Source organism: Nyctereutes procyonoides, unplaced genomic scaffold, assembly GCF_905146905.1.
Source record: "Nyctereutes procyonoides isolate TBG_1078 unplaced genomic scaffold, NYPRO_anot_genome, whole genome shotgun sequence".
Classification (NCBI taxonomy): Eukaryota; Metazoa; Chordata; class Mammalia; order Carnivora; family Canidae; genus Nyctereutes; species Nyctereutes procyonoides.
This window is the reverse complement of record NW_026575133.1, coordinates 27,417,862-27,442,518: the sequence shown is the minus strand read 5'-3', so window position 1 is coordinate 27,442,518 and position 24,657 is coordinate 27,417,862. Positions and strand designations below refer to the sequence as shown.

Genomic DNA, 24,657 nt, shown 5'->3' with positions numbered 1-24,657 from the left:
AGTGTGGAGGGTTTCCATGAAGTCAGCATGCGTGGCCTGGCTCTCCAGGGAGCGGTGCGGTGAGAAAAGACAGTCCTCTGTCCTGTGCCAGGACATGCGTGCTAAGCTCCCGTCCCCCGAGTTAGTGGCCAGCAATCTGAGAATAAGCATGAGCAGCTCAGTGCTGTGCTAGACCTTCAGAGGGGTGCTTCGAAGGGCAGATTCTAGAATCTTCCGAAGGTCCCTTGCACACCCCGAGGGCTGGGCTTGCTGCAAAGGCAGGCCCTTGGTTTTCCTGATAGATTCTCGGCGCTGCCCCAGAGCAGGGTCTGTGGGAGCAGCTTTGGCCCCTAGAATCCTGCACCCCCCAGCACCCCCCCACACACACACATACACACAGATGGACGGACACTGGAGGGATGCCCGGGCTCTGGTTAAGAAAACAGTGCCTAAACATGGTGTTGAAAATATGTCTCCAAGGATGGTGTCTACATCGCATGAAACATTTCCTCCCGCTGGAAAAGAGAAATCAGTGGGCATCTAGTTTGCATTTGAGTTTTTGCCAGTCCCTGGTGTCCTTTTACGTCTATGCTGATGGGTACAGAGCAGCTTAAAGAACACACTCACCAATACATAGTTATTGAGTAACCTGGAGAAAAGAAGTCTCCAGTTGTTCCTGTGGGTGGGCTGGGCCTTCGGGGAGATGGTGCTAGATGAGAAGAGCTTCGTTCCGTCCTCTGCCTGCAGTCCCCAAAGAGGTGTTCAGAGATCTCAGGGATAGAGAAGAAAGCCTCCGTGCATGAGCAAAGCCATTACACCTTCCAACTGATGGACGGATGCGGGGGGGGGGGGGGGGGAAGGGGAGGTCTATCAAAATGTTCGCTTTGGGGAGGATTCGGACGTGAGCCCCATCGGTTTTGTTGCATGGTACTGTCTCGGGTCAGCGTTCGGACTGCATTGCCATCTTCATTCTGCAGAGAGCTTGGAGCTGAACACACCCCCAGGTCTTCGAGAGTGCAGATGGGGAGCGGGGTGAGAGGCAGGGCTGTTCCCAGCAGGCTGGGCCCCTACACGGCCACCCATCTGCCCCTCAGGCACTTGGCCAGGTGGCTGCTGTCCTGACGGGGACAGTAGACACGCAGCTCATCTCTGGGGTGGGTGGCTGCCGGGCCACGTGGGGCTGCCGTTTCCCTGCCGCGTCATGAGCGAGCCTGGCTCCAGCCAGCTCTCTGAAATGCAGAGCCACGTGCCCGCTCGTGTGGACCAGAGGGGCTGGAGGGGCCTAGGGGACAGCAGCCCCTGGCTTGCGGGGACGCCCGTTTTCTAAACATCTTGCCTCAATACCCTGTGATCCTCATCCTGCAAGGTCAGCGGCTTCCCTCCCTCCCACCGACACTGGGCGGCCCAGAGCTGCTCCACCCTGCGCCCCGGCACACGCACCCCTTTCTTGAAAGCGTTGACAAAGTCGGGTTATTTATCTGCAGGGGAGTCACCAGCATTGCCTCTTCTGTTTCCCTGTGGAACCGTCAAAGGAGAAATCCTGCCCCAAATGCTCAAGGACAGAGGTGAGGACAGTGCACTGGCTCGTGGGCACTGCTTCCCTATCCGTCTCCCTCCCCCCTTCCAGGTTCGGGGTCGGCCGTGCGGAGTCCCGGGAGGAAGGCGGGTCACCCCTCATGGTCGCGTTTGGTGTGGGGTGCAGCCTGCTGTCCTTTCCGTAGCCCCGAGCCCACAGGGTGTCACTGAGCCTTCGCCAAGTGTACGGGGGTGCTGGTGTGGAGGGACCCGGGGCCGATCCCCGTGCAGAGGAAAGTCTCCGGATGGAGCCGATGTCCAGGGCAGGCAGGGTCCCGCAGCTCAGCCACTGCCCCAGATGCCGGAGGGGCCACCCGCACACTGTCTCCCGTCACGTGGTGGGTCTGGGAGCAGGGGTCGCCGGCAGGTCGGAGTACGAGCTTCAGGGTGAGACAGAGCCAGGCTGGAAATCTCCCTCTGCTGTTCAGCTGCGTGAGCCAGGGCAAGTCACACCTGCTCTACGCGCCTGTCTCGTCGCCTGTGACATGGCTCTAACCACAGAAGCCGCCTCACGGGCTGTCCTGAGAGTGTGGAGCACGGGTTTAGCTCCCCCAGGGCGGGAAACCCAGGGCCCCGCAGCTGTTGTTCTCAGCCCCTCTGTCCTGAATGATTGAAGGCCGTCACCCAGGACGACCTCAGACCCCGGAACTTTGCCCCCTGTATTAAAGTGGAGACTGTCTCCCCCGTGTTACCGTCTGTCTCCCACGCGCTACCAGGAATAATAGCAGAGGACAGGAGGCCGTAAGCTGAGGATCCCCGGCTACGGGCCGGTGTGCACTGTCTGCGCCTCAGCTCCCGGCAGCCTGTTCGGGGGCGTTGGCATGTCTGGCTTGTGGCGCTGGCCTGTCCGCACGAACTGCCCTGCAGCGCGGCGCCCCCCTGCTCCCGGTGTAATGAAGCCTCCCTCCTGCTTTTGATTGTGTCCAGGGATTCCCATGGAAAGCATCACTGTCTATCAGAAGGTTCCACACCCGGGAATCCAAGTGAACCTCAACAGCTACTATGCTAAGCAGGTGTGTGGTGCTTCCAGGGAGAGCTCCAGCAGGGCGGGCACCCGAGTGGCGGGGGCCTGGGGACGAGAGGCCCAAGCCTCTGTGCCTGTGCACTGTCCCCGGCTGTGTGACTTGCCGAGGCTCCATCTCTGGATCTGTGACATGGGGGTAGACCTCTCTCGTAGGGTTTGTGTAAGGATGAAAGGAGATGATATGCACAAAGCCCTATGGATAGCACCCCAGACCTAGTAAGCTGGGCAGCGGGGGGCCGTGGTGTGACTGTCCTTCATCGTGTGGGGCCCCAGTGGAGCTGTGGGGGGGAAGGGTGGCTGGGCCCCTGTTGTGAGTCTGCATTGAATTCAGGAGGCCACAGGGACCTCTGGAGGCTTCGGGCAGGAGGATGGGTGGCGTCTGTGTGAATTAAGGTTTTCCACATCTGTATTCAGAGAGACACCTCCCATCCCCCTCCTAGGACAGGCTTCTGAGGACCTTGCTGGTTGGACGTCCCGTTATTTAGTGCAAACCAAAACAAAAAGGCCATGTGGCCAGTCTGCCTTCTGTTTCTCAGAAAGGATGCAGAGTTGACGGGGAGCCGGCGTGGGCTGTTGCCCTATGGATCGATGCCACTTTGGCCACATTAGCTGGTGGCACCGTCCACTCAGCTGGGCATGCGGGGCCGTGGGGCCCTGTCCTCTAGTCAGCAGAGGGATGAGGACAGCGCCCAGCCTCCCCAGTGGCACCCTGCTCTCTGAACGGTGCCTCACCTGAACTCGGCCTCTAGGGAACAGAGAAGGCCACGTCCACCAGGAACCCTCCTGGGGCTCCAGGGCTCATGGTGCCCGGTGTGTGTGGGGGTGGGTGGGGGTGGATTGGGGAACAGTCTCTCCCCTGGGCCTGTGGCCGCAGACGCATCTTACTCTCTCCCTGCAGGGCGTCCCGGCCAGCATCACATTTTTCAGTCCCTCTGGCCTTGCGTACAGCCTCAAGCATATTCAAGAGTTATCTGGTGACAACATTGATCGAATTAAGGTGAGGTATTCAGTGGGCTTTTGGTCTCTTCAAATTTTTAGAAATTCTTACTGATTGTCCTTAGCGTTTCCAAGGAAAGTCAGAGCACTCTTGACCTAGCAGACACCCCGACGTCAGCTCTGCAGCATTGGGAAGGCTGGGGTCCAGGATTCTTGAGCACCACTTCCCGGCTGCTGTGCTTGGGCAAGTTAATTAACCCCTCTGAGCCTGTTTCCTCCCTTGTGACATGAGGACGAGTATCCATCTGTGGCCTTCATAGACATGTGGTCACCCCTTATCTGCGGGGAGTACATTCCAAGACACTCAGATGGACGTCTGTAACCGTGGCTACTACCCAGTCCTAATATGGTTTGTTTTTTCCTTTATGTACATCCCTAGGATAACCTCTAATTTATAGATTAGGCACAGCAGGAGGTTAATAACAATAACTAGTAACAAAGCAGTTGTAACAACGTCCCAGACTAACAGGTACGCGAACCCTCTCAAGAAATCTTAACAGCACTGCACTCACCCTGCTTTGTGGAGATGTGAGATGACGGGGTGCCTCTGTGATGAGATGAGGGGAAGTGAGTGATGTAGGCATGTGACACAGCGTGAGGCTGCTACTGACCTGCTGCCCATACGTGAGGAGGAGGAGGAGGGTCATCTGCTTCCAGACTGTGGTTGACCGTGGGGAACTGAATCCGCGGACTGTGCAACCGAGAGTAAGGGGGTGCTGCTGCGCAAGAAGCCGTGGATGGCGGTGGGCAGGGGGCTGCTGTGGACGGTCTTCTCTGATCGAGGAGTCTCAGGATTGGATGAGAATTCGGGTCAGTCCTTGGCTCAGAGCCTGGCACACGTGCCAGCATCCTTTCCCTGTTTTCCCATCTAAACATCTTGGAATTATCTATTCTAAAAGCCGTTCCCCTTTTTCATGTCTTTGAATTCAAAGGCTTGACATTCCCACTTGTTAGGGACTCCATTTGCTAGGAGTCCACAAGTAATGACAAGGCTTATGGGGCCTGTGGTGGGCGGGCTCTTGAACTGACTCCAGTGGGACCGAGGAGAGGGCGGAGGCGACCTGGGGCCCAGGACAGAGGCCGCCGGCACCGTGCACATGCACATGGAGTGAGGACTCTTACCTTTTATTACAGGTGTGTCTCACTGCACACCTGCGGAGTCAGCACTGGTTCCCAGTTCTCCAGGTGGAGTACTGGGCTCAGAGAAGTTGTGTGTCTTGCCCTAGGTCACACAGGAGGAAGGGAGAGCCACAATCTGAACCCAGGAAGACAGATTCCATGTTGTGAGCCATGGTGACACATGAGCCATGGCCAGGCCACGGAGCATTTCCAGGCAGTATCTTGCAGAGTTCGCACACCAGTCCAGGGGTAGGACTCAAGCAAAATTGGGACTATTGTCCTTATTACAGTTGGAGAAACTGAGGCCCAGAGAGGTTAAATGACTTGCCAGAGTCATATGGTGTCATATGGAGTTCTGGGAAGCCCAGTATGGGCACGTAGGTCACTGGGGGAGAACAGAGCTAACTCTCAGGGTTGTAGGGATGAAGATGAGACCCTGAAGTGCTCGGGGTAGCGACTAGCACACAGCGAGCACTTACCACTTTGGAGGTTGGGAGAAGCGGTGGTGCTAGGGCCACTGCCTCACCTGGACACGGCAGCTGTGATGCGCCCGGCAGCCCGGTAACCCCGAGTCTACCCCCCCCGTCTCTGCGGGTTTCCTACTCTGGGATCTCAGGACTGGCTTCCTTCGCTTACTGGAGTGTTTTCGAGGCTCACCCGTGCTGTGGCCTGTGTGAGGACTTGGCTCATTTTCATCGCCGTGGAATAGTCCATTCGGTGAATACATCACCGTCTCTATCTGTTCATCGGCTGATGGGCATTTGGGTCGTGTCCACTTTGGGGCTCTGAGCAGCAATGCTGAGGAGCCCCTGATGATAGTTTTTGTGTGGGCACGTGTTTTCATTTCTCTTGGGTATAACAAACCAAGGAGGGGGATTGCAGGCTCTTAGGTGGTGCCTTGATGTTTGACTTTGGTAATTTTGAAGAATTACCAGACCGTCTTCCAGGGTGGCTGTGGCACTTGGCACTCCCACCAGCCAAGCCTGAGGGTTCTAGTTCCTCCACATCTTTACCAACACTTGTGATTTTTTTGTCTTCACGATCATAGTCGTTCCTGTGGCCATGAGGTAGTTGTGAGTTGGATGCCCCTAACGGCCGACGGCTCTGAGCATCTTTGCCTGTGCGTGGTGGGCGTTTCTGTATCTTCGTCCGAGAAGGGTCCGACCACATCCTTGCCGTGTGGCTTGTTGCTGCTGGGTTTCAGAGTTCTTTGTTCTGGATACAAATTCCTCATCAGATGTACGATTTACAGAAATCTTCCCCATCCCGTGAGTTGTCTTTTCACGTCGGTGGTGGCGTCCATAGAAGCATGACAGGTTTTCCATTTTGGTAAAGACCCACGTATCTACCTTTTTTTTTTGCTATTTGTGTCGTGAGTGGTGGATCTCAGAAACCCACTGCCTAATCCGAGGGTGTGAAGACTCATCGCTCTGTTTCTTCTACGTTTATGGGCTTACCACCTACATTTAGGTCTGCGGTCTGCTGCGATGTCTGTGTGTGCTGTGAGGTATGGGCTCAGCTCCATCTTGTCTTCAGAGAGTTTCTGGAGGAATGGCTGCATTACAGGGGGGGTGGGGGGGTCCTACAGGAGCTCAGGCCCCCGGTGGAGGTGCCAGCAGCCTCTGTCCTGTGGTTCTGACATGCCCCAGAGTGGGGGGCGTCAAGCTGCAGCGTCCTGAGTTGTTCCCTGCACCACACCCACCCAGGGAGGGCAGGCGGAGGGGGCGCTGGGTAAGGGTGTGCTGCCATCCTCACACACCTACTCCCGAGCAGAGGGGTGCGTGCACCCCAGTGTTGGCGTGGGGGCAGCGTGAGTGCTCTCCCTGCCAAGCAGATCTCCTTACTTACCCCCGTGCCCACCCTGCCAAGCAAGGGTAACGGTACCCCTTTTACAGGTGAGGAAACAGGATCAGAGGGGCTAATGACACCTCACCAGGGCCCCAGGTGAGGCTCCGCATGTGACCATCAGACACGCGATGTTCTGAGAGAGGCATCCTGCTGACGAGGCTCGTGCCACTAGAGCAACAGTGCTCCCAACAGCTCTGCAGGCCACTGAGCATTTCTCTGTGCCAGGCCCCCGGCCAGGTGGTTGCTCACTTGGCCCCCATGTGACCCTCACAGGGGAAGGCTAGTAAGCTTTGTTTTAGAGATGAAGGGACAGAGGCCCAGAGATGAAGGGTCACTTGCTAAGGCCACTACCCTGGGAGCTAGGATGTGACCCTGACCCTCTGGCTCCAGGGCCCACTCTCTGTTGCTGCTGCGTTTCCTGGGAGTGGGGGTGCAGCCAGGGCCCCTGCCACGCCCAGAGCACCTTTCACACTTTGCTGCCTTCTTGGCTTGCCACCCTACCCCCCGCCCGCCCGTCCCAGGGCAGAACCATGGGCCACTATGGCTGGTGGAGATGCAGCCAGGCCGGCGGGCAGGGGTGCTGGGGCCTGGTGCCCCTGCCCTGCACCCGAGCTGCAGGCTGGCGGGGAGGCTGTGATGAGTTCATGTGGGCAAAGGCATTTTGAGGGCATAGGGAAGGTCGACGGCACATGCCAGGAGCTCCCACGCCAGCGGCCCGGCAGGTGCACTGACGCTCCCCTCTCTCCCCTCTCTCCCCTCTCCCCCTGCAGTTTGCCGCCATCGGCCCCAGCACGGCCCGTGCACTGGCCGCCCAGGGCCTGCCTGTGAGCTGCATGGCTGAGAGCCCCACGCCACAGGGCCTGGCCACGGGCCTCCGCCTGGCACTGGAGGCCCCGCGCTGCTGAGTCCCCGCTGGCAGCGGGAAGAAAACCAAATAAACCACCCTGGCTCCTCACGCTGAGTGTGTTGTCACTTGCTGTGTAGTGTTTTCCGTGCAAAGCTGCGTTTGTGGAGGAAACGGATGTGCCCACGTCCTGAGAAGCACCAAACCTGGTGGAAATGATAAAATCTGCTGCGTGGGAAGTAGTTGTATTCGTGCTCCAAATAGGAGCTTCCAGGTCCTGCTTTGTGAGCTGTGGACAACTGCCATTCAAATAAGGAGAGCACTTCCTTCCTTCCTTCAGAAAGAAAACGCAGCCTCGGCCAGCCAGGGCGTCCGAGAGGCGGGAGGTTGGTTCACGGAGAAGGGGTTCATCTGCAGGGGGCGGGGCCCTGCACACAGGCTCTGGAAATCTGGCCCCAAACTTTATTTCTGCTTTTACAGTCCTGGCCTGGAACTTGGGCTGGGTGGAATGAAAGCACCACCCAAAGTCCATCTTTCAGTCACGTGAGCTGGTGGCAGGAGAGGGGACTGTATCACCGGCACGAGCGGAATCCTGGGGTGGGGGGTTCCGTTGAGCAATCCGTGGGTGCCAGGCCCTGCGCACAGGGCTCTGTCTCTCTGCCCCATCCCTCTTGACGCCCTGACTGCGATCCCCATGTCTCTGGGGAGGAAACAGACTCCGGGCTTTACGAAAGGCCTGGCTCGGGGTCCCACAGCGAGGGAGCCACCAGCCAGGACGCTCTCAAAGGGCCGAGGGAACGGAAGCACAGCACAGAGGCCCTGACTGGTCGGGCGCCTAAGCCGCCTCCCCTCGAAGTGACCTCAGTAGAATAGTAAGAACCTGGTAAGATTTAGTGGTGTGACCTGAACAGAAACTGCGGGGACTGTGATGGCCCCGAATCTTGGTCTGTGGTCACGCTTCTGCATATGGGTCAGAATCTCCCGCCACTTCCTTCTGATCTGAAAGTCAAGTCTGGATTGATGAGTTGAGTTTTGAACCCCTGCCGTTCCCAAGGAGCCTTTTTCTGCTGGAGCCACCTTGCCTGATCCCGGGGAAGAGGCCGGCCCCAAGCAGCCCGCACTGAGGCAGGCAGTGCCCTCCCCCAGGGCCCCCATGGCCAAGGAGCCCAGAGGCCGGGCCCCGGTGTGCCCCCTGGGGGCCACTCTGCTGCACCCATCCCATGCAAACACCCGCAGCCGCCCAGAAGCTGTGCCAGCCCCGCCAAGGTGGCTGGAGCCGGGTCTCGAGGCCGGCCTCAGGACCGAATGTCACCACCTGGACAACAGAGGGCTAACCTAGCCTTAACTTCCACAGGCTGCCGCGTAAGGAGCACGCCAGCTGTGCCACCCTGGGCTGTCGTGTGGGGCTGGCAGCTCCTGTGCCAGGCGGGGCGGTCCCCTGACCCTGCGCCTGCAGGTCAGAGCCGGGCCGGATTGCTACAGATTAAACCACCAAACTACCGCGCTGCCTCTGACCCACCTGCTGCCCGCTGTGCCGGGTGCACACGGCCCCGGGGGCCATCACCCCCACACTCCTGTGAAGTGGCCACATACGAGCCCCCACTGAGGTACGTACGGGGGAGGAGAGGAAGCAGCCCTTCCACAGCAGCCCAAAGCAGCCTGGGCTTCTTTGTTGGGGACAGGGAGCAAGTGACGGGTCCTGAGGGTTCAGGAAGCCCAGGAGGGAGGGGTCGGGGTGAAACTCAAGAGTCCTGGTCTCCCTGTCACCCAGAGTCACTCCTGCCTTCTGAGTTGCCATGTCCCCATCTGTCAAGAGGGTTTGAGCTACCATTTCCAGGGTGTGAGCCCTGCAACTCAGAAAACTACTTGTGGAACGCCCTGAAGCCCCCTCAAGCTCTGGATGGGGAGCTTGTGCTGGTGGTTCATAAGCAGAGGGTCGCATAGTCTCAGCAAATAATGCCCAGCATTTATCCGCCACATCTGAGGTTACAGGTCTATCTGGTGGGAAGTGCTGCTGGAATGCAAAGGTGTCCTGGGGCCATGAGTCCTAAGTACCTGGGCATCAGACGCAGCAGGGCTCCTGCCCTGAGGGGCTGCAGACACTTGGAAAGAACAGTCAGGAGGCCACTGGGGTCAGCATAGCAGCCTGTATTTCACACGACAGCACTGTGTCCGGGAGACACGGGGGAGGCCGTGTCTCCTGGGACGGCAATTACCATAGGACAGTGGGGGGCTGGAGCAGAGTCTCAGGATGGCCTTCTTCCAAACCAAGTCACTTGCCTTTTGCATCGATGTCATTGACTGTCCTATTTCCCTTCGGAGATTTTATAACAAGCATTAGATTTCTTTTCATTTTTCTTTTCTCAACCAGGCTCCACACCCAGCATGGAGCCCAACATGGGGCTTGAAGCCCTTGACCCTGAGATCAAGACCTGAGCTGAGATCAAGAGTCAGACACCTCACCGAACGAGCCACCCAGGCGCCCCAGATTTCTTTCTTTTTTTTTTAAGCCCATTTCTTACAAGTGTCCGGAGGTTCTCAGCTGAGCAAATCACACCACCGGTCATACGTACCTCTCTGCCCACCAGCCGTTCCCCTTCACTGGAATATACTGAACACTTGGCAGCAGAGACGGAGGACGCAGCACATCAGCAACCACGCGATAATCAGTAAGAGGCAGCCAATGATAATCAAAATCTCCAGGTCGATGGCGATCATAATCTCAAAGCATGTCACACGCACCTGGGCGGAGGAGTGCAGGCAGGCAGTGAACGTGGCCCCCCTCCCCTCCCAGCCCCCTCAGCACGCTTCCTTCAGTGGGGGACCCGGGAACCCCCAAACCCCAGCCCGTCTATGTGTAAAGCACGTTCCCGGGAAGGCCCAGGAGCCAAGGCTGGCAGTGGGGGCAAAGGGCTTCTCTGTGCATGAAAAGCAACTGAAATGCAAACTCCAGAGAAAAAGAAATGAGAAGGGGAAGGAGCACGAAGAATCTTTTCCCCCTTTCACAGGCAGCAGCGGTGGTGAGCGGCTCTAAGTCCCAGGCACACAGGCCGCCCTGTGCAAGCAGCTTCCCAGACACCTGGGCCTCCTGAGATCGACGGTTTCCAGAGCCCGAACGGACCCCTCGCTGTGCATCAGGCTCTGCAATCCCCCGTGGGAATAATTTTTTTTTTAAGATTTATTTATTTATGATAGATAGAGAGAGGCAGGCAGAGACACAGGCAGAGGGAGAAGCAGGCTCCATGCACCGGGAGCCCGACGTGGGATTCGATCCCGGGTCTCCAGGATCGCGCCCTGGGCCAAAGGCAGGCGCCAAACTGCTGAGCCACCCAGGGATCCCCCACCCGTGGGAATAATTGAGGGAAAGTCTTTTACAAAATGTCCCGCTGCGTGGGGCTGAGAATGTGCAAACCCATCTCGTAAAGGACGAAATGACACGTACTTGAGGGGGAAAGACAGTTTTCAGTCCTCTCATGACCCAGACAACTGGATCACGCCATCTCAGCAGATTGCAGAAGCCCCCAGCCAGAGGGTTCCCCAAGCTCAGAGATGAGGCGTGCCCTGCGCAGACCAGAATAGGCCCTATCCCCCCACCTCTCCCCCCCGTATTGTAGATCACACGCTTTTCGCTGCCATTTTTCCTCCTAAATTAACTGATTTCCTTAAAATCCAATTTACCTGGAGTACGAAATTTGGTTCATCAAACACTGGGAGCCTTGCAAAGCCAGTCAGTCTGCTCAGAGGCTTTGAAATAACCGGGGAGAGGAGCGGTCCGAGAGAAGAGGGGACGATCCCCGAGTCCGGCTGCCCCCGGCCGCCTGAGGCCAAGCACAGGACACAGGGACGAGGGACGACGCGCGGGAGGAAGGGCCTCCGTCATGAAGCCCTCACAGGCCCCACTGTCCTCTTCACGGGCGGCCGTCACCCACGTTTGAAGACCTGACCCTCAGGAGCACCGTCTTCGGCCAGAGTCACGGATGGGACCGGCGCCGACTGCTCTTCCAGGCCCAGCGGAACCCGGTCTTTGTGACATCAGCCGCCGGGCCCCGTGCCGACCGGAGTTCTCAATTCTTTCCGCGTCCGGAACGTTGGCCTCCCAGGAAGCAGAGCGCTACGTGGGGTCTTGGGCGACTTTGTTCCCAATCTCGTACCGGGCAGGTTTCTGTTTCCCCAGGAGAAAACACTTAGGATTTATCTTCTCATCAAAACACAGTCAGAGGGATGCTGGGGGGGGGGGGTCAGTCGGTGAAGAGTCAGCCTTGGGCTCAGGTCAGGATCCTGGGGTCCTGGGATCGAGTCCCGCATCGGGCTCCCTGCTCTGCGGGGAGTCTCCCTCTGCCCCTCGCCCCTGCTTGTGCTCTCTCTCTCTCTCTCTCTCTCAAATAAAAATTTAAAACACCTCAGCGTTTGAGATTTCAATTAAAAAAAAAAAAAACCCAGTCATGCAGGAAGGTGAACAATGCCCTTACACCTGCCAGTCGCACCTGGCTCTGTCCACACGGCGCGGCTCTATGTAGCCAGTTATTCAGATGTCTGTTCACTGACGTATCGGGACGGTATGTTGGTAAGCACAGCTGACGCACACGTACACTGACACGGGATCGGCCGGTGTCATCGTGACCGGTACCTCTATGCACATCACACCCGCTGACACGTGGAACCGACACGTACGTACGCCAGGTGTGACTCGGCGCAGTGGGAAGACACCAGCGTGGGGCCCTGGTGGCGGTGCAGCCCGCCTGCCAAGCCGGCTCTGGCGACGAGGAGTCCGGGCCCAGGCGCAGCGCAGGTCCCCCCCGGCTCTGCGTGAACGTCACGAGCCACCGTCCTGCGGGAAGTCCTAGGTGCTGCACGCCGCTGGGTGCCCACCTCCCTCGCCTGGTTTCACAGTGAGTACCCCGGATGGGCCTTCCACTCCGAGGCTGGCTTCGGAGATTCTAAAGGACGAGGCCGGAGTCGAGAATGTGACCTCTGTCCGGGCACACGGGACCCGGCCAGGGGGCTGTCGCTCGGTGTTAGGGCGATGGTGGTACGCTCTGCGTGCCCCCCAACAGTCTACCGGGTCCAGACCCGCGCTAACACATTGCCGCACAGCATCGAGAGGGTGCCGGGGCGCGCGTGTGCACACAGCGCAGAGCGAGGGGTGCCAGGGGAAGGGTGAGGGATCCACGCCCTGACCCCGGGGTGCCCCCCTCCCCCCACCATCCACAGCCCGTGTTCGGGGCACTAGGGGAGCACGTCCGTAGGAGGCAGGTGGAGTGGGGGCCTGCGGACACAGCTGAGCGTGGGCGGCCCTCGGTCATCAGAACGGCCCTGCTGGGGAAGGTCATGGAGAAGACGCGCCGCGCCCACCGGCTGACCCGGGAGCTGGACCCAGGCGGTCCTTGGGGTGCGGGTGCTGCTCTGCTTGCCCTTCCCGCTCCCAGAGGCTGTTCCAGGGACGTGGCCTCGACAGGTGACGTGGTGTTGAAAACACCTGCACAGAACGAAGCGACCCAAACGGTGACACTAATTCTGTGGAAGACACAACGGATAAAAGCGCGTTAGGCCAAGAGCATCTCCGACGGGGCGCACGGAACGCCCCCCGCAACCCCGGGAAACAGCCGGGGAAGATAAAACACGATGAAATCCGAGAGGGAGACTCTCGGGGCGCCTGGAGGCTCAGCCGTTGAGCGCCGGCCTTGGGCCCAGGGCGTGATCCCGGGGTCCCGGGATCGAGTCCCACGTCGGGCTCCCTGCAGGGAGCCTGCTTCTCCCTCTGCCTCTGCCCGTACCCCCTGCTCGGGCTCGCTCTCCCTTTCTGCTTCTCTCTCTCAAATAAAATATTTCTTAAAAAAAAAAGAGAGAGAGAGAGAGAGAGACTCGTAATCATAGGAAACAAACAGGGCCGCTGCAGTGGGGGAGGTGGGGTAACGGGGTGAGGGCATGAAGGAGGGCACATGACGTCATGAGCACTGGGTGTTCTCTAAGACTGACAGTCACTGACCTCTACCTCTGAAACTAGTAATACACCAGACGTTAACTGAATTTACATTTAAAAAAGACCCCGCCCCCCCCCCCAAGAAAACACACAGTTTATGTGACTGGGCCCAGGTAGGGCCTCTTGATAAACTTCCAAGATCCATCTGGCAGGCGGGTGCGGGGACCCGTTACCCCTGGACAGCCCTGGGAGGGTTTCGAGTACACAGGCCGCCCCCCTCCATAGTCATGCCCCCCACACCCCCGCTCGCTCGTGTCCCCACCTGGTACGTGGCCCGCCCCTGCCATCTGTGAGCCGACAGGAACCGAGCCGGGCTGTGCGGGTAGCCTGACAGGTGCCCCGGCTCCCCGTGGGCACAACCCCCGATGTCACTGGGGCTGGCCTTGCCACGGCAGCACCGGTGTGAGGACAAGCACCTGCTCCAGGACCCTCACTGGGAACGGGTCCCCTCAGAACAGCCTGGAACTGTGCCCTGCCCGGGAACCCCAATATCCTGGAGCCCCATGAGGGGTCTCAGGGTACAGGGCCGTCAGACCAATCTGGCACAGAAGGGCTTCTGGGGCCCGCAGGAGGGACTGCCCGGCCAGAGGGGGCCGCACCCCCTTTTTATCGCTCTTCCATAGAGCAGCTGGGAAGATCCTTTAACGTCTCTGTATCTAAGTAATCTCTACACCCAACGTGGGGCTCACACAACCCCGAGATCGAGAGTCACCTGCTCCTCTGAGCCAGTCAGGCGCCCCAGGAGGATCCTTTAAATAATGAATCCATAAAGTCACTCTCCTCAAAAAATCCCCATGAACTTAGGGCAGAATCCAAATTATCTGACCTCCGGGTCCTTCATCACCTTCCCATCACCCTCTTTCCTATCCTCCCCTCCCGCCTCCTTCCCCCCTCCGACATCCACCGCGCTGCCAGGTGCGGGCCCGCCTCAGGGCCCTTGCACGTGTCCTTTCCTTTGCCCACACCACCCATGAATCCCCAATCACGGGTGACGGTATCCCTCGTACTTTTCTTCCATTGCTTCCATTCCACCTTTGCGAGAGGTCTTTCGCGGCTGCCTGAAGATTGACCGCCTGTCACTGTTGGGATCTTTCATCATTGTTTTGTTTACTGTCCGCCTCCTCCACTTAAGGGCAAAGAATGAGTCCGTCATGTTCAGTTCCCTACTCCCTGTCCCCGGGAGAACAAGGACTGTCTGCTGAATGAATGAGCAGCTAAAGGACGGGCCCCACACCCGCACCTGTGCTGTTGTCAGACCTGTGGCCTGGCACTCCCGGCTCTCCCCTGCGGCGGTGGTGCCTGGAGGGCCTTCCTCCCTTCCCTCAGGCTCCTGGACGTGACCAGTGACAAATTGCCGGCGGCTGAGCCTGGCCCCGCCTAGTCTTCTGCCAGGGGGGCCTCCTTTCCCAGAGACTCCTTCGTGCGGGAACTTCAGGTGACTCTAGTTGAACCTCATGGAAAAATCCGGGCCCGCAGACCAGGACAAGCCATTAGCTCGGATGATAAACGCCTACATTCAGGACCCGAGAAGGGTGCCCAGGACCGTCCACGGGCTCTTAGGTAACAGGATAGAGGACATGACTTCTATGAAGGTGGCCGGACACAAACACTGCCCGGGCATCTGCCCGGTGCCCGCACCTGCGAGCGCGTTCACCTGAGTGTCCGCACCTGAATCACTGGATTTCCCCCTTGATCCTCAGTACTTTTAAAATCCTTATTTCCCTAGATTATTCCTTTTATAAAAAGAAACAAAAACAAAAGATCAGAGAAAAAACCCCGCACCCCAGCTAACCTAGGAAGAAAGTGGACGCAGGCTGCGAGCCCACTGCGTCCCGCGGTAAGGGCGCAGGGTGCTAGGGCCGAGGCTGGCGCCTTGGGCCGGGCCCCCCCAGCCGCAGCCCCCCCCCCCGCCCCGCCCCGCCCCGCCCCGGGGCACCTGCCGCCCCGCCCCGCCGCCATAGGAATGGGACCCGCAGGCGGCGCCCGCTGGGGAGGCAATTGCCCGCGGGCCGCCAACATTGTCACTCCAACAAGAAGGGCGCCCCTGGGGGCTTCAAAGGGCCGCGCCCCGGACGCCCCGCGCCGGCGCACACTCGGCCCGCGAGGGGCCGGCGCGCGGGGCTCCCCGCGGCCGCTTATACAGCCTCGGGCCGGGCCGGACGCAGCGGGGCGGGCGGGCCGCGCTCCCCGGGCCATGCCGGGCGCCCCCGCGGTCCTCCGGGCGCTGCTGCTCTGCGGGCTCGCCGCACCCCCGCCCGCGCGGCCCGAGCCGCTCCTCCGCAGCCGCGACCGCCCCGCCCTGGAGCCCGCGCCGCCCCGCCGGGCGCAGCCCATCGCCGACCTCCCCGCCGCGCAGGTAGGCGGCCCCGGCCCGCAGGCGCCGCACACTCAGACGCGTGCGCTCGCGGGCGGGCACCGACGCGGGGCGTGCACATGTAGGCACGGGCACACTCAGACGCGTGCACATGCGGGTGGGCACCTACGCGGGAATGTGCACACGCAGGCGCGGCACACTCAGACACGTGCGCACGCGTGCAGGCACCGACACGGGGACGTGCACACGCAGGTGGGCACCTACGCGGGAATGTGCACACGCAGGCACGGGCACACTCAGACACGTGCGCATGCAGGTGGGCACCTACGCGGGAATGTGCACACGCAGGCGCGGCACACTCAGACACGTGCGCACGCGTGCAGGCACCGACACGGGGACGTGCACACGCAGGTGGGCACCTACGCGGGAATGTGCACACGCAGGCACGGGCACACTCAGATGCGTGCGCATGCGTGCAGGCACCGACACGGGGACGTGCACACGCAGGTGGGCACCTACGCGGGAATGTGCACACGCAGGCACGGGCACACTCAGACACGTGCGCATGCAGGTGGGCACCTACGCGGGAATGTGAACACGCAGGCACGGGCACACTCAGACACGTGCGCATGCAGGTGGGCACCTACGCGGGAATGTGAACACGCAGGCACGGGCACACTCAGACACGTGCGCATGCAGGTGGGCACCTACGCGGGAATGTGAACACGCAGGCACGGGCACACTCAGACACGTGCGCATGCAGGTGGGCACCTACGCGGGAATGTGAACACACAGGCGCGGCACACTCAGACACGTGCGCACGCGTGCAGGCACCGACACGGGGACGTGCACACGCAGGTGGGCACCTACGCGGGAATGTGCACACGCAGGCACGGGCACACTCAGACGCGTGCGCATGCAGGTGGGCACCTACGCGGGAATGTGCACACGCAGGCGCGGCACACTCAGACGCGTGCGCATGCAGGTGGGCACCTACGCGGGAATGTGCACACGCAGGCACAGGCACACTCAGACACGTGCGCATGCAGGTGGGCACCTACACGGGAATGTGCAGACGCAGGCGCAGCACACTCAGACACGTGCGCACGCGTGCAGGCACCGACACGGGGACGTGCACACGCGGGCACCGCCACACACAGACACATGCACACACAGGTGGGCACTGACACTGGGACGTGCACACGCAGGTGGGCACCTACACGGGAATGTGCACACGCAGGCACGGGCACACTCAGACGCGTGCGCACGCAGGCATGTGCCGATGCAGACTCGCACACACGCAGGTGGTCACCTACACGGACACATGTGCACTTGCAGACACGTGCAGACGCGGACAGGTGCACACGCAGGTGGGCACCTACAGGCAAGTGTGCACAGCCACAGGTGGGGGCCTCCCGTAACCTGCTGGTACCCCAGACTAGAAAGGCCGCTCAGGCCCGCACGCAGACCCCCGAGGACACCCAGCCTCGCGCGTCCGCCTCCCCGCCACCCCGGCGGCCGATGGGGACACTTGGCCGCTTGCTGGCCACTCAGTCCGCGCCCCCCGGCCCGCCGGCCGGTGCCTCCGTGTCTCCCCAGCGATTCCTGTCCAAGTACGGCTGGGCCGACGCGCCCCCTGGGCCCCGGGGCCCCCCCGCCGCCGCCCTGGCCCAGGCCGTGCGCAGGTTCCAGAAGGTCAACGCGCTGCCGGCCAGCGGGCGCCTGGACGCGGCCACCCTGGCGGCCATGAACAGGCCGCGCTGCGGGGTCCCCGACACCCGGGCCCTGCCGCCCCCCGCCGCCCCGCCGCGCCCCAAGCGCTTCCTGCCGCCGCCGCCACCGCCCGGGGCCCCGCCGCCTGAGGTCGCCGCGCCGCGCGGGGTGCCCCGGGCCTTCGCCAAGCGGACCCTGAGCTGGCGGCTGCTGGGGGAGGGCGCCAGCGGGCAGCTGGCCGAGGCCGAGCAGAGGCGCATCCTCAGGCTGGCCTTCAGGATGTGGAGCGAGGTGATGCCGCTGGACTTCCGCGAGGACCTGGCCGCCCCCGGGGCCGCCGTGGACATCAAGCTGGCGTTCGGGCGGGGTGAGAAGCCCAAGACCCCCAGGCCACCGGGGAACCCCACTCGGGTCACCTGCACAGCCCCCTGGGGGGCCTGAGGGCGCCCGGGGCTGGGCCTACGGCAGCCCCTCCGCAGGAGCTGCTGTGCTAGGACTCCTGCCTCCTCCGGGAGGTCGGGGTGCTGGCCGTCGGGGTGCTCCCAGCCGGGTGGGGCGGGGCGGGGCGAAGTCACTCCTCTGCGGCCCACCTGGGAGCTAGGGACGCTCGCCCGCCCTGCTGGTCTGGCTGGATTAGGGCCCTCCGGTGAGGCCCACATGGGCGCTGAGGACTACCCTGGGGGGCCTGGGACCCCTGGGCAGCACCTCCTTCGCTCCTGACCAGTCAGCTGGTAGGCTCCAGCTCAGACCTGCGCCCTCCTCTCCTCCCGAGGCCTTTGGACGGGGCCCCCCCTCGTCCCCCTCCCCCGGGCTCCCCCAGGCTCGCTGTGCAGCTCCGTCTTCCAAGACTTTAGGCGTGCCAGCACTCGGCTGCACGAGCCAGGGCTTGCTTCCGCTCGTGGACCACAAGCCCCGGGCCGCGAACCGTCTGTGTCCCCCTCCCCCTGCCAGGCCGGCACCTGGGCTGTCCTCGGGTTTTTGATGGCAGCGGGCAGGAGTTTGCCCACGCCTGGCGCCTGGGCGACATCCACTTCGACGACGACGAACACTTCACGCCTCCCACCAGTGACGCGGGCATCAGCCTCCTCAAAGTACGTGGGCGCCAGCGGCTCGCCTGCCGTGAGCGGCAAAGGGCGGTGGGGCGCGGGCTGGCGGCCAGAGCTGCTCCGGGGGGCCGCAGCCTTTGCAGAAAGGCCCCAAGTCTCCCGGTCCTGCCCTGGGGTGTGGGTGGGGGGTCCACGTGACACTGAGAGCCCCGGGTTGGCCCTGCCCCGGGCGTGTGTTCCCTTCCAGGTGGCCGTCCACGAAATCGGCCACGTCCTCGGCCTGCCGCACACCTACAGGGCGGGATCCATAATGCAGCCCAACTACGTTCCGCAGGAGCCCGTGTTTGAGCTGGACTGGTCAGACAGAAAAGCAATTCAGAAGCTGTACGGTAAGATAGAATGTTCTGGGAGCTCCTCCGCGGCTCACAGAGGACACACCGTATTCTAGAGCGTTCCTGCCCGGGAGCCTGACCCGGACAGCACAGCTCCGTGAGGCCGATTCTCTTCCCTAAAGGTGGTCTCGCCCCACCCGTAGCCGCGGGGGCCGAGCGAGCACGCCCACGGTGGTCCCTCCTGTGACCTGCCTCCGTGTGCTACCAGGAAGGAGCAGAACGTGGTGGTTTCCTAAAGAGCAGTGGGGTGGGCCCCAGGCGGTGGCACCCCCTGGGAGCTGCAGGCACCGGAGGCCCCTGGGAGAAGTTTCCTGCCTTCCCAAGGCAAAGGGCAGCAGAAACCTTGTCCGGATCAACTTCAGTCGGTTTTTAATTGTTCAGGCCAAAGTGTTAATGGTTTTGTTTTTTTTTTTTAAAGATTTTATTTATTTATTCATGAGACACACAGAGAGAGAGAGGCAGAGACACAGGCAGAGGGAGAAGCAGGCTCCACGCAGGGAGCCTGTTGTGTGACTCGATCCCAGGACTCCAGGATCATGCCCTGGGCCGAAGGCAGCGCTAAATCGCTGCGCCACCCGGGCTGCCTGATGGTTCATTACTTAATTGAAGTGATTCATGACCTAGCATTGAGGCTGTAGGGAAAGCAAGCTCCCTTCCCCTTCTTACTCAAAACGGAGAGCACCCCCCTTTCTGTTCCACGCAAACCATTCTATGCAAAGAAGCTCTCAGCATCCTAAACGCCAGGATGCATTTATTTCCATCAGAGGAAGTCTTACTCTCGTCTGTGCCCAGAACCAAACTTCTTGCCTCTAATGAAGTCAGATGAGCCATCAAGAGGCATCAGCTAGGGGCACCCGGGTGGCTCAGGGGATGAGCATCTCCCTTTGGCTTAGGGCGTGATCTCGGGATCCTGGGATCTAGTCCCACATCAGGCTCCCTGCGTGGAGCCTGCTTCTCCCTCTGCCTGTGCCTCTGCCTCTCTCGTGTCTCTCATAAATAAAATCTTTAAAAAGAAAAAGAGGCGTCAGCTGTATTTAGGGTGATCACATAACCAGCATCCAAATCGAGAACCTTCAGAGAGTGACCCGGTGTCCTGGGTGCAGGTTAGCCAGAAGGGCCCGTGCGAGCCGCACTGCGGCAGCCCGCGTGCCCCCTCCAGCTCCTTCTGCTGGGCTGGGAAGGCCCACTGCCAATCTCGTGTGGCGTCGTGCTTTAGCTTTAGGACAGTTCAGTGGAAAACTCAATCTTCGAAGTTGTCTCTGTTCGAGTCACGCATGAACATAGCAGCTGTTGCACCAGGTGACGAGTGGTTGGGCTTTTTTCTTTTTTCAGGTTCATGTGAAGGATCATTCGATACCGTGTTTGACTGGATTCGCAAGGAGAGGAACCAACATGGGGCCGTGAGGATGAGATTTAGCACCTACTTTTTCCGCAACAGCTGGTACTGGCTTTATGAAAATCGAAACAACCGGACGCGCTACGGGGATCCTATCCAAATCCTCAGTGGCTGGCACGGGATCCCAACACAACACATCGACGCTTTTGTCCACCTCTGGACGTGGAGAAGAGACGAACGTTATTTTTTTAAAGGTAGAGGTTCTTATGGACAGCTCTATTTCTTTATTATAGAACAAATCTTTGAGCCCCATCCCAGGGAAGCTTAGTCTCATGCCCTTGCAGTTACGCACCCCATTGCCCTTTGTTCCATCAGACTGTGAGCTCTGTGAGCCCAGGGACCGTGTCGTATCCCCCGATCTCTGCAGGAAGGCCCTGAATGCCTCACATGCACAACTGAACGAATGAATGGGTGGTGAACCAACTGTGCCAGGCCCTGAGGTGGTTGCCGAAGACCCGTAAGGACAGGCCCTCCCTTCAGAGGTTTTAACTAGTTCTGGAGGGAAAAGACCTTAGAAGCCGACTGCTAGAGTTATGTGGTGCAAGGGAGGGGGAGCGGACAAGGTGACCACTGCCGCCTGGAACCAGATGCTGGAGTCACCTTGGAGGATGCGCAGGTCCCTGGGTGCCCAGAAAGGGACACCGGGGATAGTGAGATGGGGGAGGTGCAGGTGAGGGGCAGGGGGTGGGCTTCAGAGTGAGCGAGGATGAAGACGCAGATCCGAGGGACAGCTGAGCCTGTGAAGGTGCGACAGGGTCACATAGGGTGAGATTAGTTTGGAAAGTCAGGGTCGGCCTGGGCATCGAGAGCCTCCCTGCTCAGGGCCTGGACTTCACCCAGTGGCACTGAGGAATCTGTGCAGTTTCCCAGCAGGAAGGATCAGTGTTTTGCTGGAAGGTGGAAACTGGGGTGGGGATCTGGGGTGGGGGACACACAGAGCAGGCAGGCCAAGGCTCTCTTGCTGCTGCTTCCCCTCACTCACAGGGCGCCGTGCCCAGAGCCTGTGTCCCCGTCATCGAGGCTGGCCGCCCTGGCAAACCAGATATCTAACCACAAACAAGATTCTGTGGTTGCTACTTTCTCTTCCCCTTCCCCAAACTTACGCCCTAGAGGTAAGCCGTGTCCTCTCTGCCCGACTCCCGGTAATACGACCCTATTGCCTTAAATCGCGCTGGACTCAGTGAGGCAAGAGCCCAACCGAAAGGACGCTTCATGCGGATTTGCTGTAAGAAACCAGCGTATGAATTTGGCCTTAATTGTCCTTACATCACACAAAGGAAGAATTCTTTTAGTTCAGTGACATCAAGAAATTGCCCAGGGTGGACCGTCCTAGTTCGTCTTCCAGAGTTGGAAGCACAGCTTTCAGGGCCGTAAGAGGCCCTGGACTAGAATTTATATTGGCGACACTCGGGGACTCTCAATTATAGAATTAGGTCATCGGGGGGATTGCTACCATTCAGCTGGATTTTATACTTGGATCTTTAAAAACATCTTATTAAAGGGAACTTGCTGTGAATACTTTAAATTCAAAAAAGTATTCCAGTTTGAATGGCACCCTCGGCGGGACACACATCACTGTTCTTTCTCGATGGCGAACCTTCCTGGGTGGGGTGGGGTGGGGGTGAGGGAGGGAGAGGGAGGCCTCACGTGGTTCGTTGCTAAGGAATGTAACAGGCTGTGATGTGGTGTAAGTCGTGAACACAAAAATATCTAACTCTGTAGACTTGCTCTAATTTATGCTGACAGTGTGCCAATATTCAGGATTAGGGACTAATAAGGAGAGCTTGGAATCCTGTGCTGTTTCAGAGCATGGAATTAGCATGTGGGGCTTGAAAAGAAACAGAGCCAAATGACACGCCGGGACTTCGGGACAGTGGGTGGAGCGGCGTGGCTGGAGTGCGGGAGGCCCAGGCTGCCAACCTGGATTCTTTTATCGCTTCAGCTCTCTCCTCCAGTTCCCTCACTGGTACCATGGGCTTGGTGGGGGAACTACCGGATTCTAAAACACTGAAAGAAAGCAAAACCCCATCAGAAGCATTATGGTTGTCTTCTGTAAAAAGAGGGCTCATGTTGATGACGGTAGGAAAAGGATTCAGGACGACCCATGGGTCTCTAACGTGTAAAAGGAAAATCTTGAGACTATGTAGGAAGATGAAAAAGAGTAAGATGCTTATGTGAAAAAGACCACATTTTTGTCCTTTTGTTGTTGCTTTTGATGAGCGCTCGGGGGCTGGAGTGCCGTGCAAAAGGCAACCGTCATTTTTAACAGCAGCAGTGATTACTGGGATCTAGTAGTTCAAGACCTGGGGAATCATTCATCGCAGCGGAGGCTTCCCTTAGCCGCTGGGGTCATGGCTGACTGAGACCTGTGTTGAAAGCAGTCCCTCTTCATCGTTGGCTGTAATTAAATGGTAATTTAGTTTTTTTTTTTTTTTTTTTTTGGTCAGGAAATCAGTACTGGAGATACGACAGTGACAAGGATCAGGCCTACACAGAAGATGAACAAGGAAACAGCTACCCCAAATTGATTTCAGAAGGATTTCCTGGCATCCCAAGCCCCCTGGACACTGCCTTTTATGACCGAAGAAAGCAGTTAATTTACTTCTTCAAAGAGTCCCTAGTAAGTAGGAGGTTTCCAGCCTGGTGTTGCTTCTGTGTCCCCTACTTAAAATTCAAGTTTTTAGTTCAGAGTTGTTCTCAATTGCCTCAGACCTCTCTGGCCACAGCAGACCCCATCATACAGAAAATGAAAGAACTTCAAGTCCAGAGAGTCTGGTGCCAAGCCACAGCTTTACTTATTACCTCATTCCTATAAATTAACCTAAAAATCAATAGTTTTCAGAAAAGCCAGTCTTAACTTTCTCACTTGGCTTTACAGGTGTTTGCATTTGACGTCAATAGAAATCAAGTACTTGATTCTTATCCAATGAAGATCACTGAAGTGTTTCCGGGAATAGAGCCACAGAACCATCCCTTCAGGAATATAGACTCAGCCTATTACTCCTACGCACACAACTCCCTTTTCTTTTTCAAAGGCAGTGCATACTGGAAAGTAGTTAACGACAAGGACAAACAACAGCATTCTTGGCTTCCTTCAAACGGCTTATTTCCAAAGCAGTCAATCTCAGAGCGGTGGTTTGACATTTGTGACGTCCATGCCTCCACCCTGACTGTGTAATGAGAAAAATAGGCAAATGGACTCAAAGGATTTCTCTTCTAAGAGAAAGTCTGATTTCTTTTACAAAGAAAACAAGCCAGATGTTTAGTAACCAAAGCAAGTAGGGCTAAAATGCGATGGAAAAAGCATTACTCAAACTTTTGAAATATTTGGTTTAAAAGTCAATTTCTCAGGCAAAAAAAAATTATTCAGGGAATGATTTTTAGCAATCTTTTAGGAAAGGTTTAAAAAAAAAAAGAATCCTGAGGAATCCCTGTCTGTCCACCCCTACACCTGTTTCATGGGTGGATGGGGACGTAGCCACAACCATAGGGTCCAGTCGTGGAAGGGAATGCAGCTCCCTGGAAGCACCGAGAACGTGGGGATTTGGTGGGAAAGGTCGGATTCCAGACCGACTACACCCAATTCCCGTCGTGGCAATTTCTATTTTTCAAATACTTGACAGCGTACAGAAGGTTTTCTATGTATTTCTCTGAGCTTCATAGCTGTGTCAGGGCGCCTCCGACTGTGCACGTTTCTAGTCAGGGAAACTCTGGTTCACGCTTGTGTCCTTCCCAAAGTCAGACCCAGTGGTTGCCGGTGACCATTGCCGCCTCGCTCCAGCCAGTCAGCGCCCTGGCACCTCCTCTCCATCCCTGGACCGAAAGTCACTTCAAGACAAGTCCTCTCGGCGATCAGGCCACAGGCGGCCCAGTTCTCGTCCCGTGAGCTAAGACACCAGCACTTCAAGAAGCACTAGTGTAAAATCTGCAGACTACAAGAACATTTTTAAAAAGACATCTCCTTCCCCCGTAGGGATGTTCGTATTCTTGCTGACAAGGGAAGACAGCCAGAATTGGGATCTTCTTGCTTAAAAACAAGTATTCCTCTCGACGAAAAGGCTGTTCAGCCAAGGAGCGGCCAGAAAACAAGACCGGGAACACGACATCCGGCACCAGCCTACTTCAGAATGAGACCTCAGTGGAAGCGTGCAGGCTGAGCTAGTGGAGACGGCACCTGACCAAGGGGGAAGCGGAGTAACAGCTGTCCTGGCAGGAGACTTTGCAGACTCTGTGCATCTGCTTCATGACTTAGAACTCTAAATGCTTCAGTGATTTGTGAAAATGGATGCAAATCTGTCCCAAGGAAATGCAAACTAAGTAATGAGGGAGTGGACAGACGGCCAGCCGTAGCTCTGCCCAGCTAGGATTGGAGTCCCCTCACTGCCAAGGAAAACACCTGAAAGTTTTGGTGCCTGAGAAAGCCAATCTGTA

General features: G+C 58.5%; 2 protein-coding genes across 3 annotated transcripts in view; both read left to right on the top strand.

Annotated features, from left to right (window-relative positions):
- Positions 1–7,496, top strand: part of UROS (uroporphyrinogen III synthase) — a 31,902-nt gene extending 24,406 nt beyond the window's left edge. The window contains exons 7-10 of one of the 2 annotated variants that reach the window (XM_055300177.1): positions 1,464–1,544; positions 2,482–2,567; positions 3,477–3,575; positions 7,312–7,496. In XM_055300177.1, the coding sequence (XP_055156152.1) occupies positions 1,464–1,544; positions 2,482–2,567; positions 3,477–3,575; positions 7,312–7,446 (401 nt within the window). In that variant the 3' untranslated portion in view covers positions 7,447–7,496. The remainder of the gene's footprint in view (positions 1–1,463; positions 1,545–2,481; positions 2,568–3,476; positions 3,576–7,311) is intronic. The other variant, XM_055300178.1, reaches the window with a different exon arrangement.
- A 1,042-nt stretch (positions 7,497–8,538) lies between these two features.
- Positions 8,539–23,404, top strand: MMP21 (matrix metallopeptidase 21). The gene is made up of 12 exons (XM_055345750.1): positions 8,539–8,651; positions 8,740–8,783; positions 8,842–8,992; positions 12,276–12,489; positions 12,597–12,774; positions 15,327–15,721; positions 17,279–17,759; positions 18,344–18,483; positions 18,686–18,827; positions 20,163–20,420; positions 22,674–22,846; positions 23,105–23,404. Exons 1-12 carry the CDS (start codon positions 8,539–8,541, stop codon positions 23,402–23,404), a joined length of 2,589 nt encoding a protein of 862 aa, XP_055201725.1.
- The last annotated feature ends 1,253 nt before the right edge of the window (positions 23,405–24,657 follow it).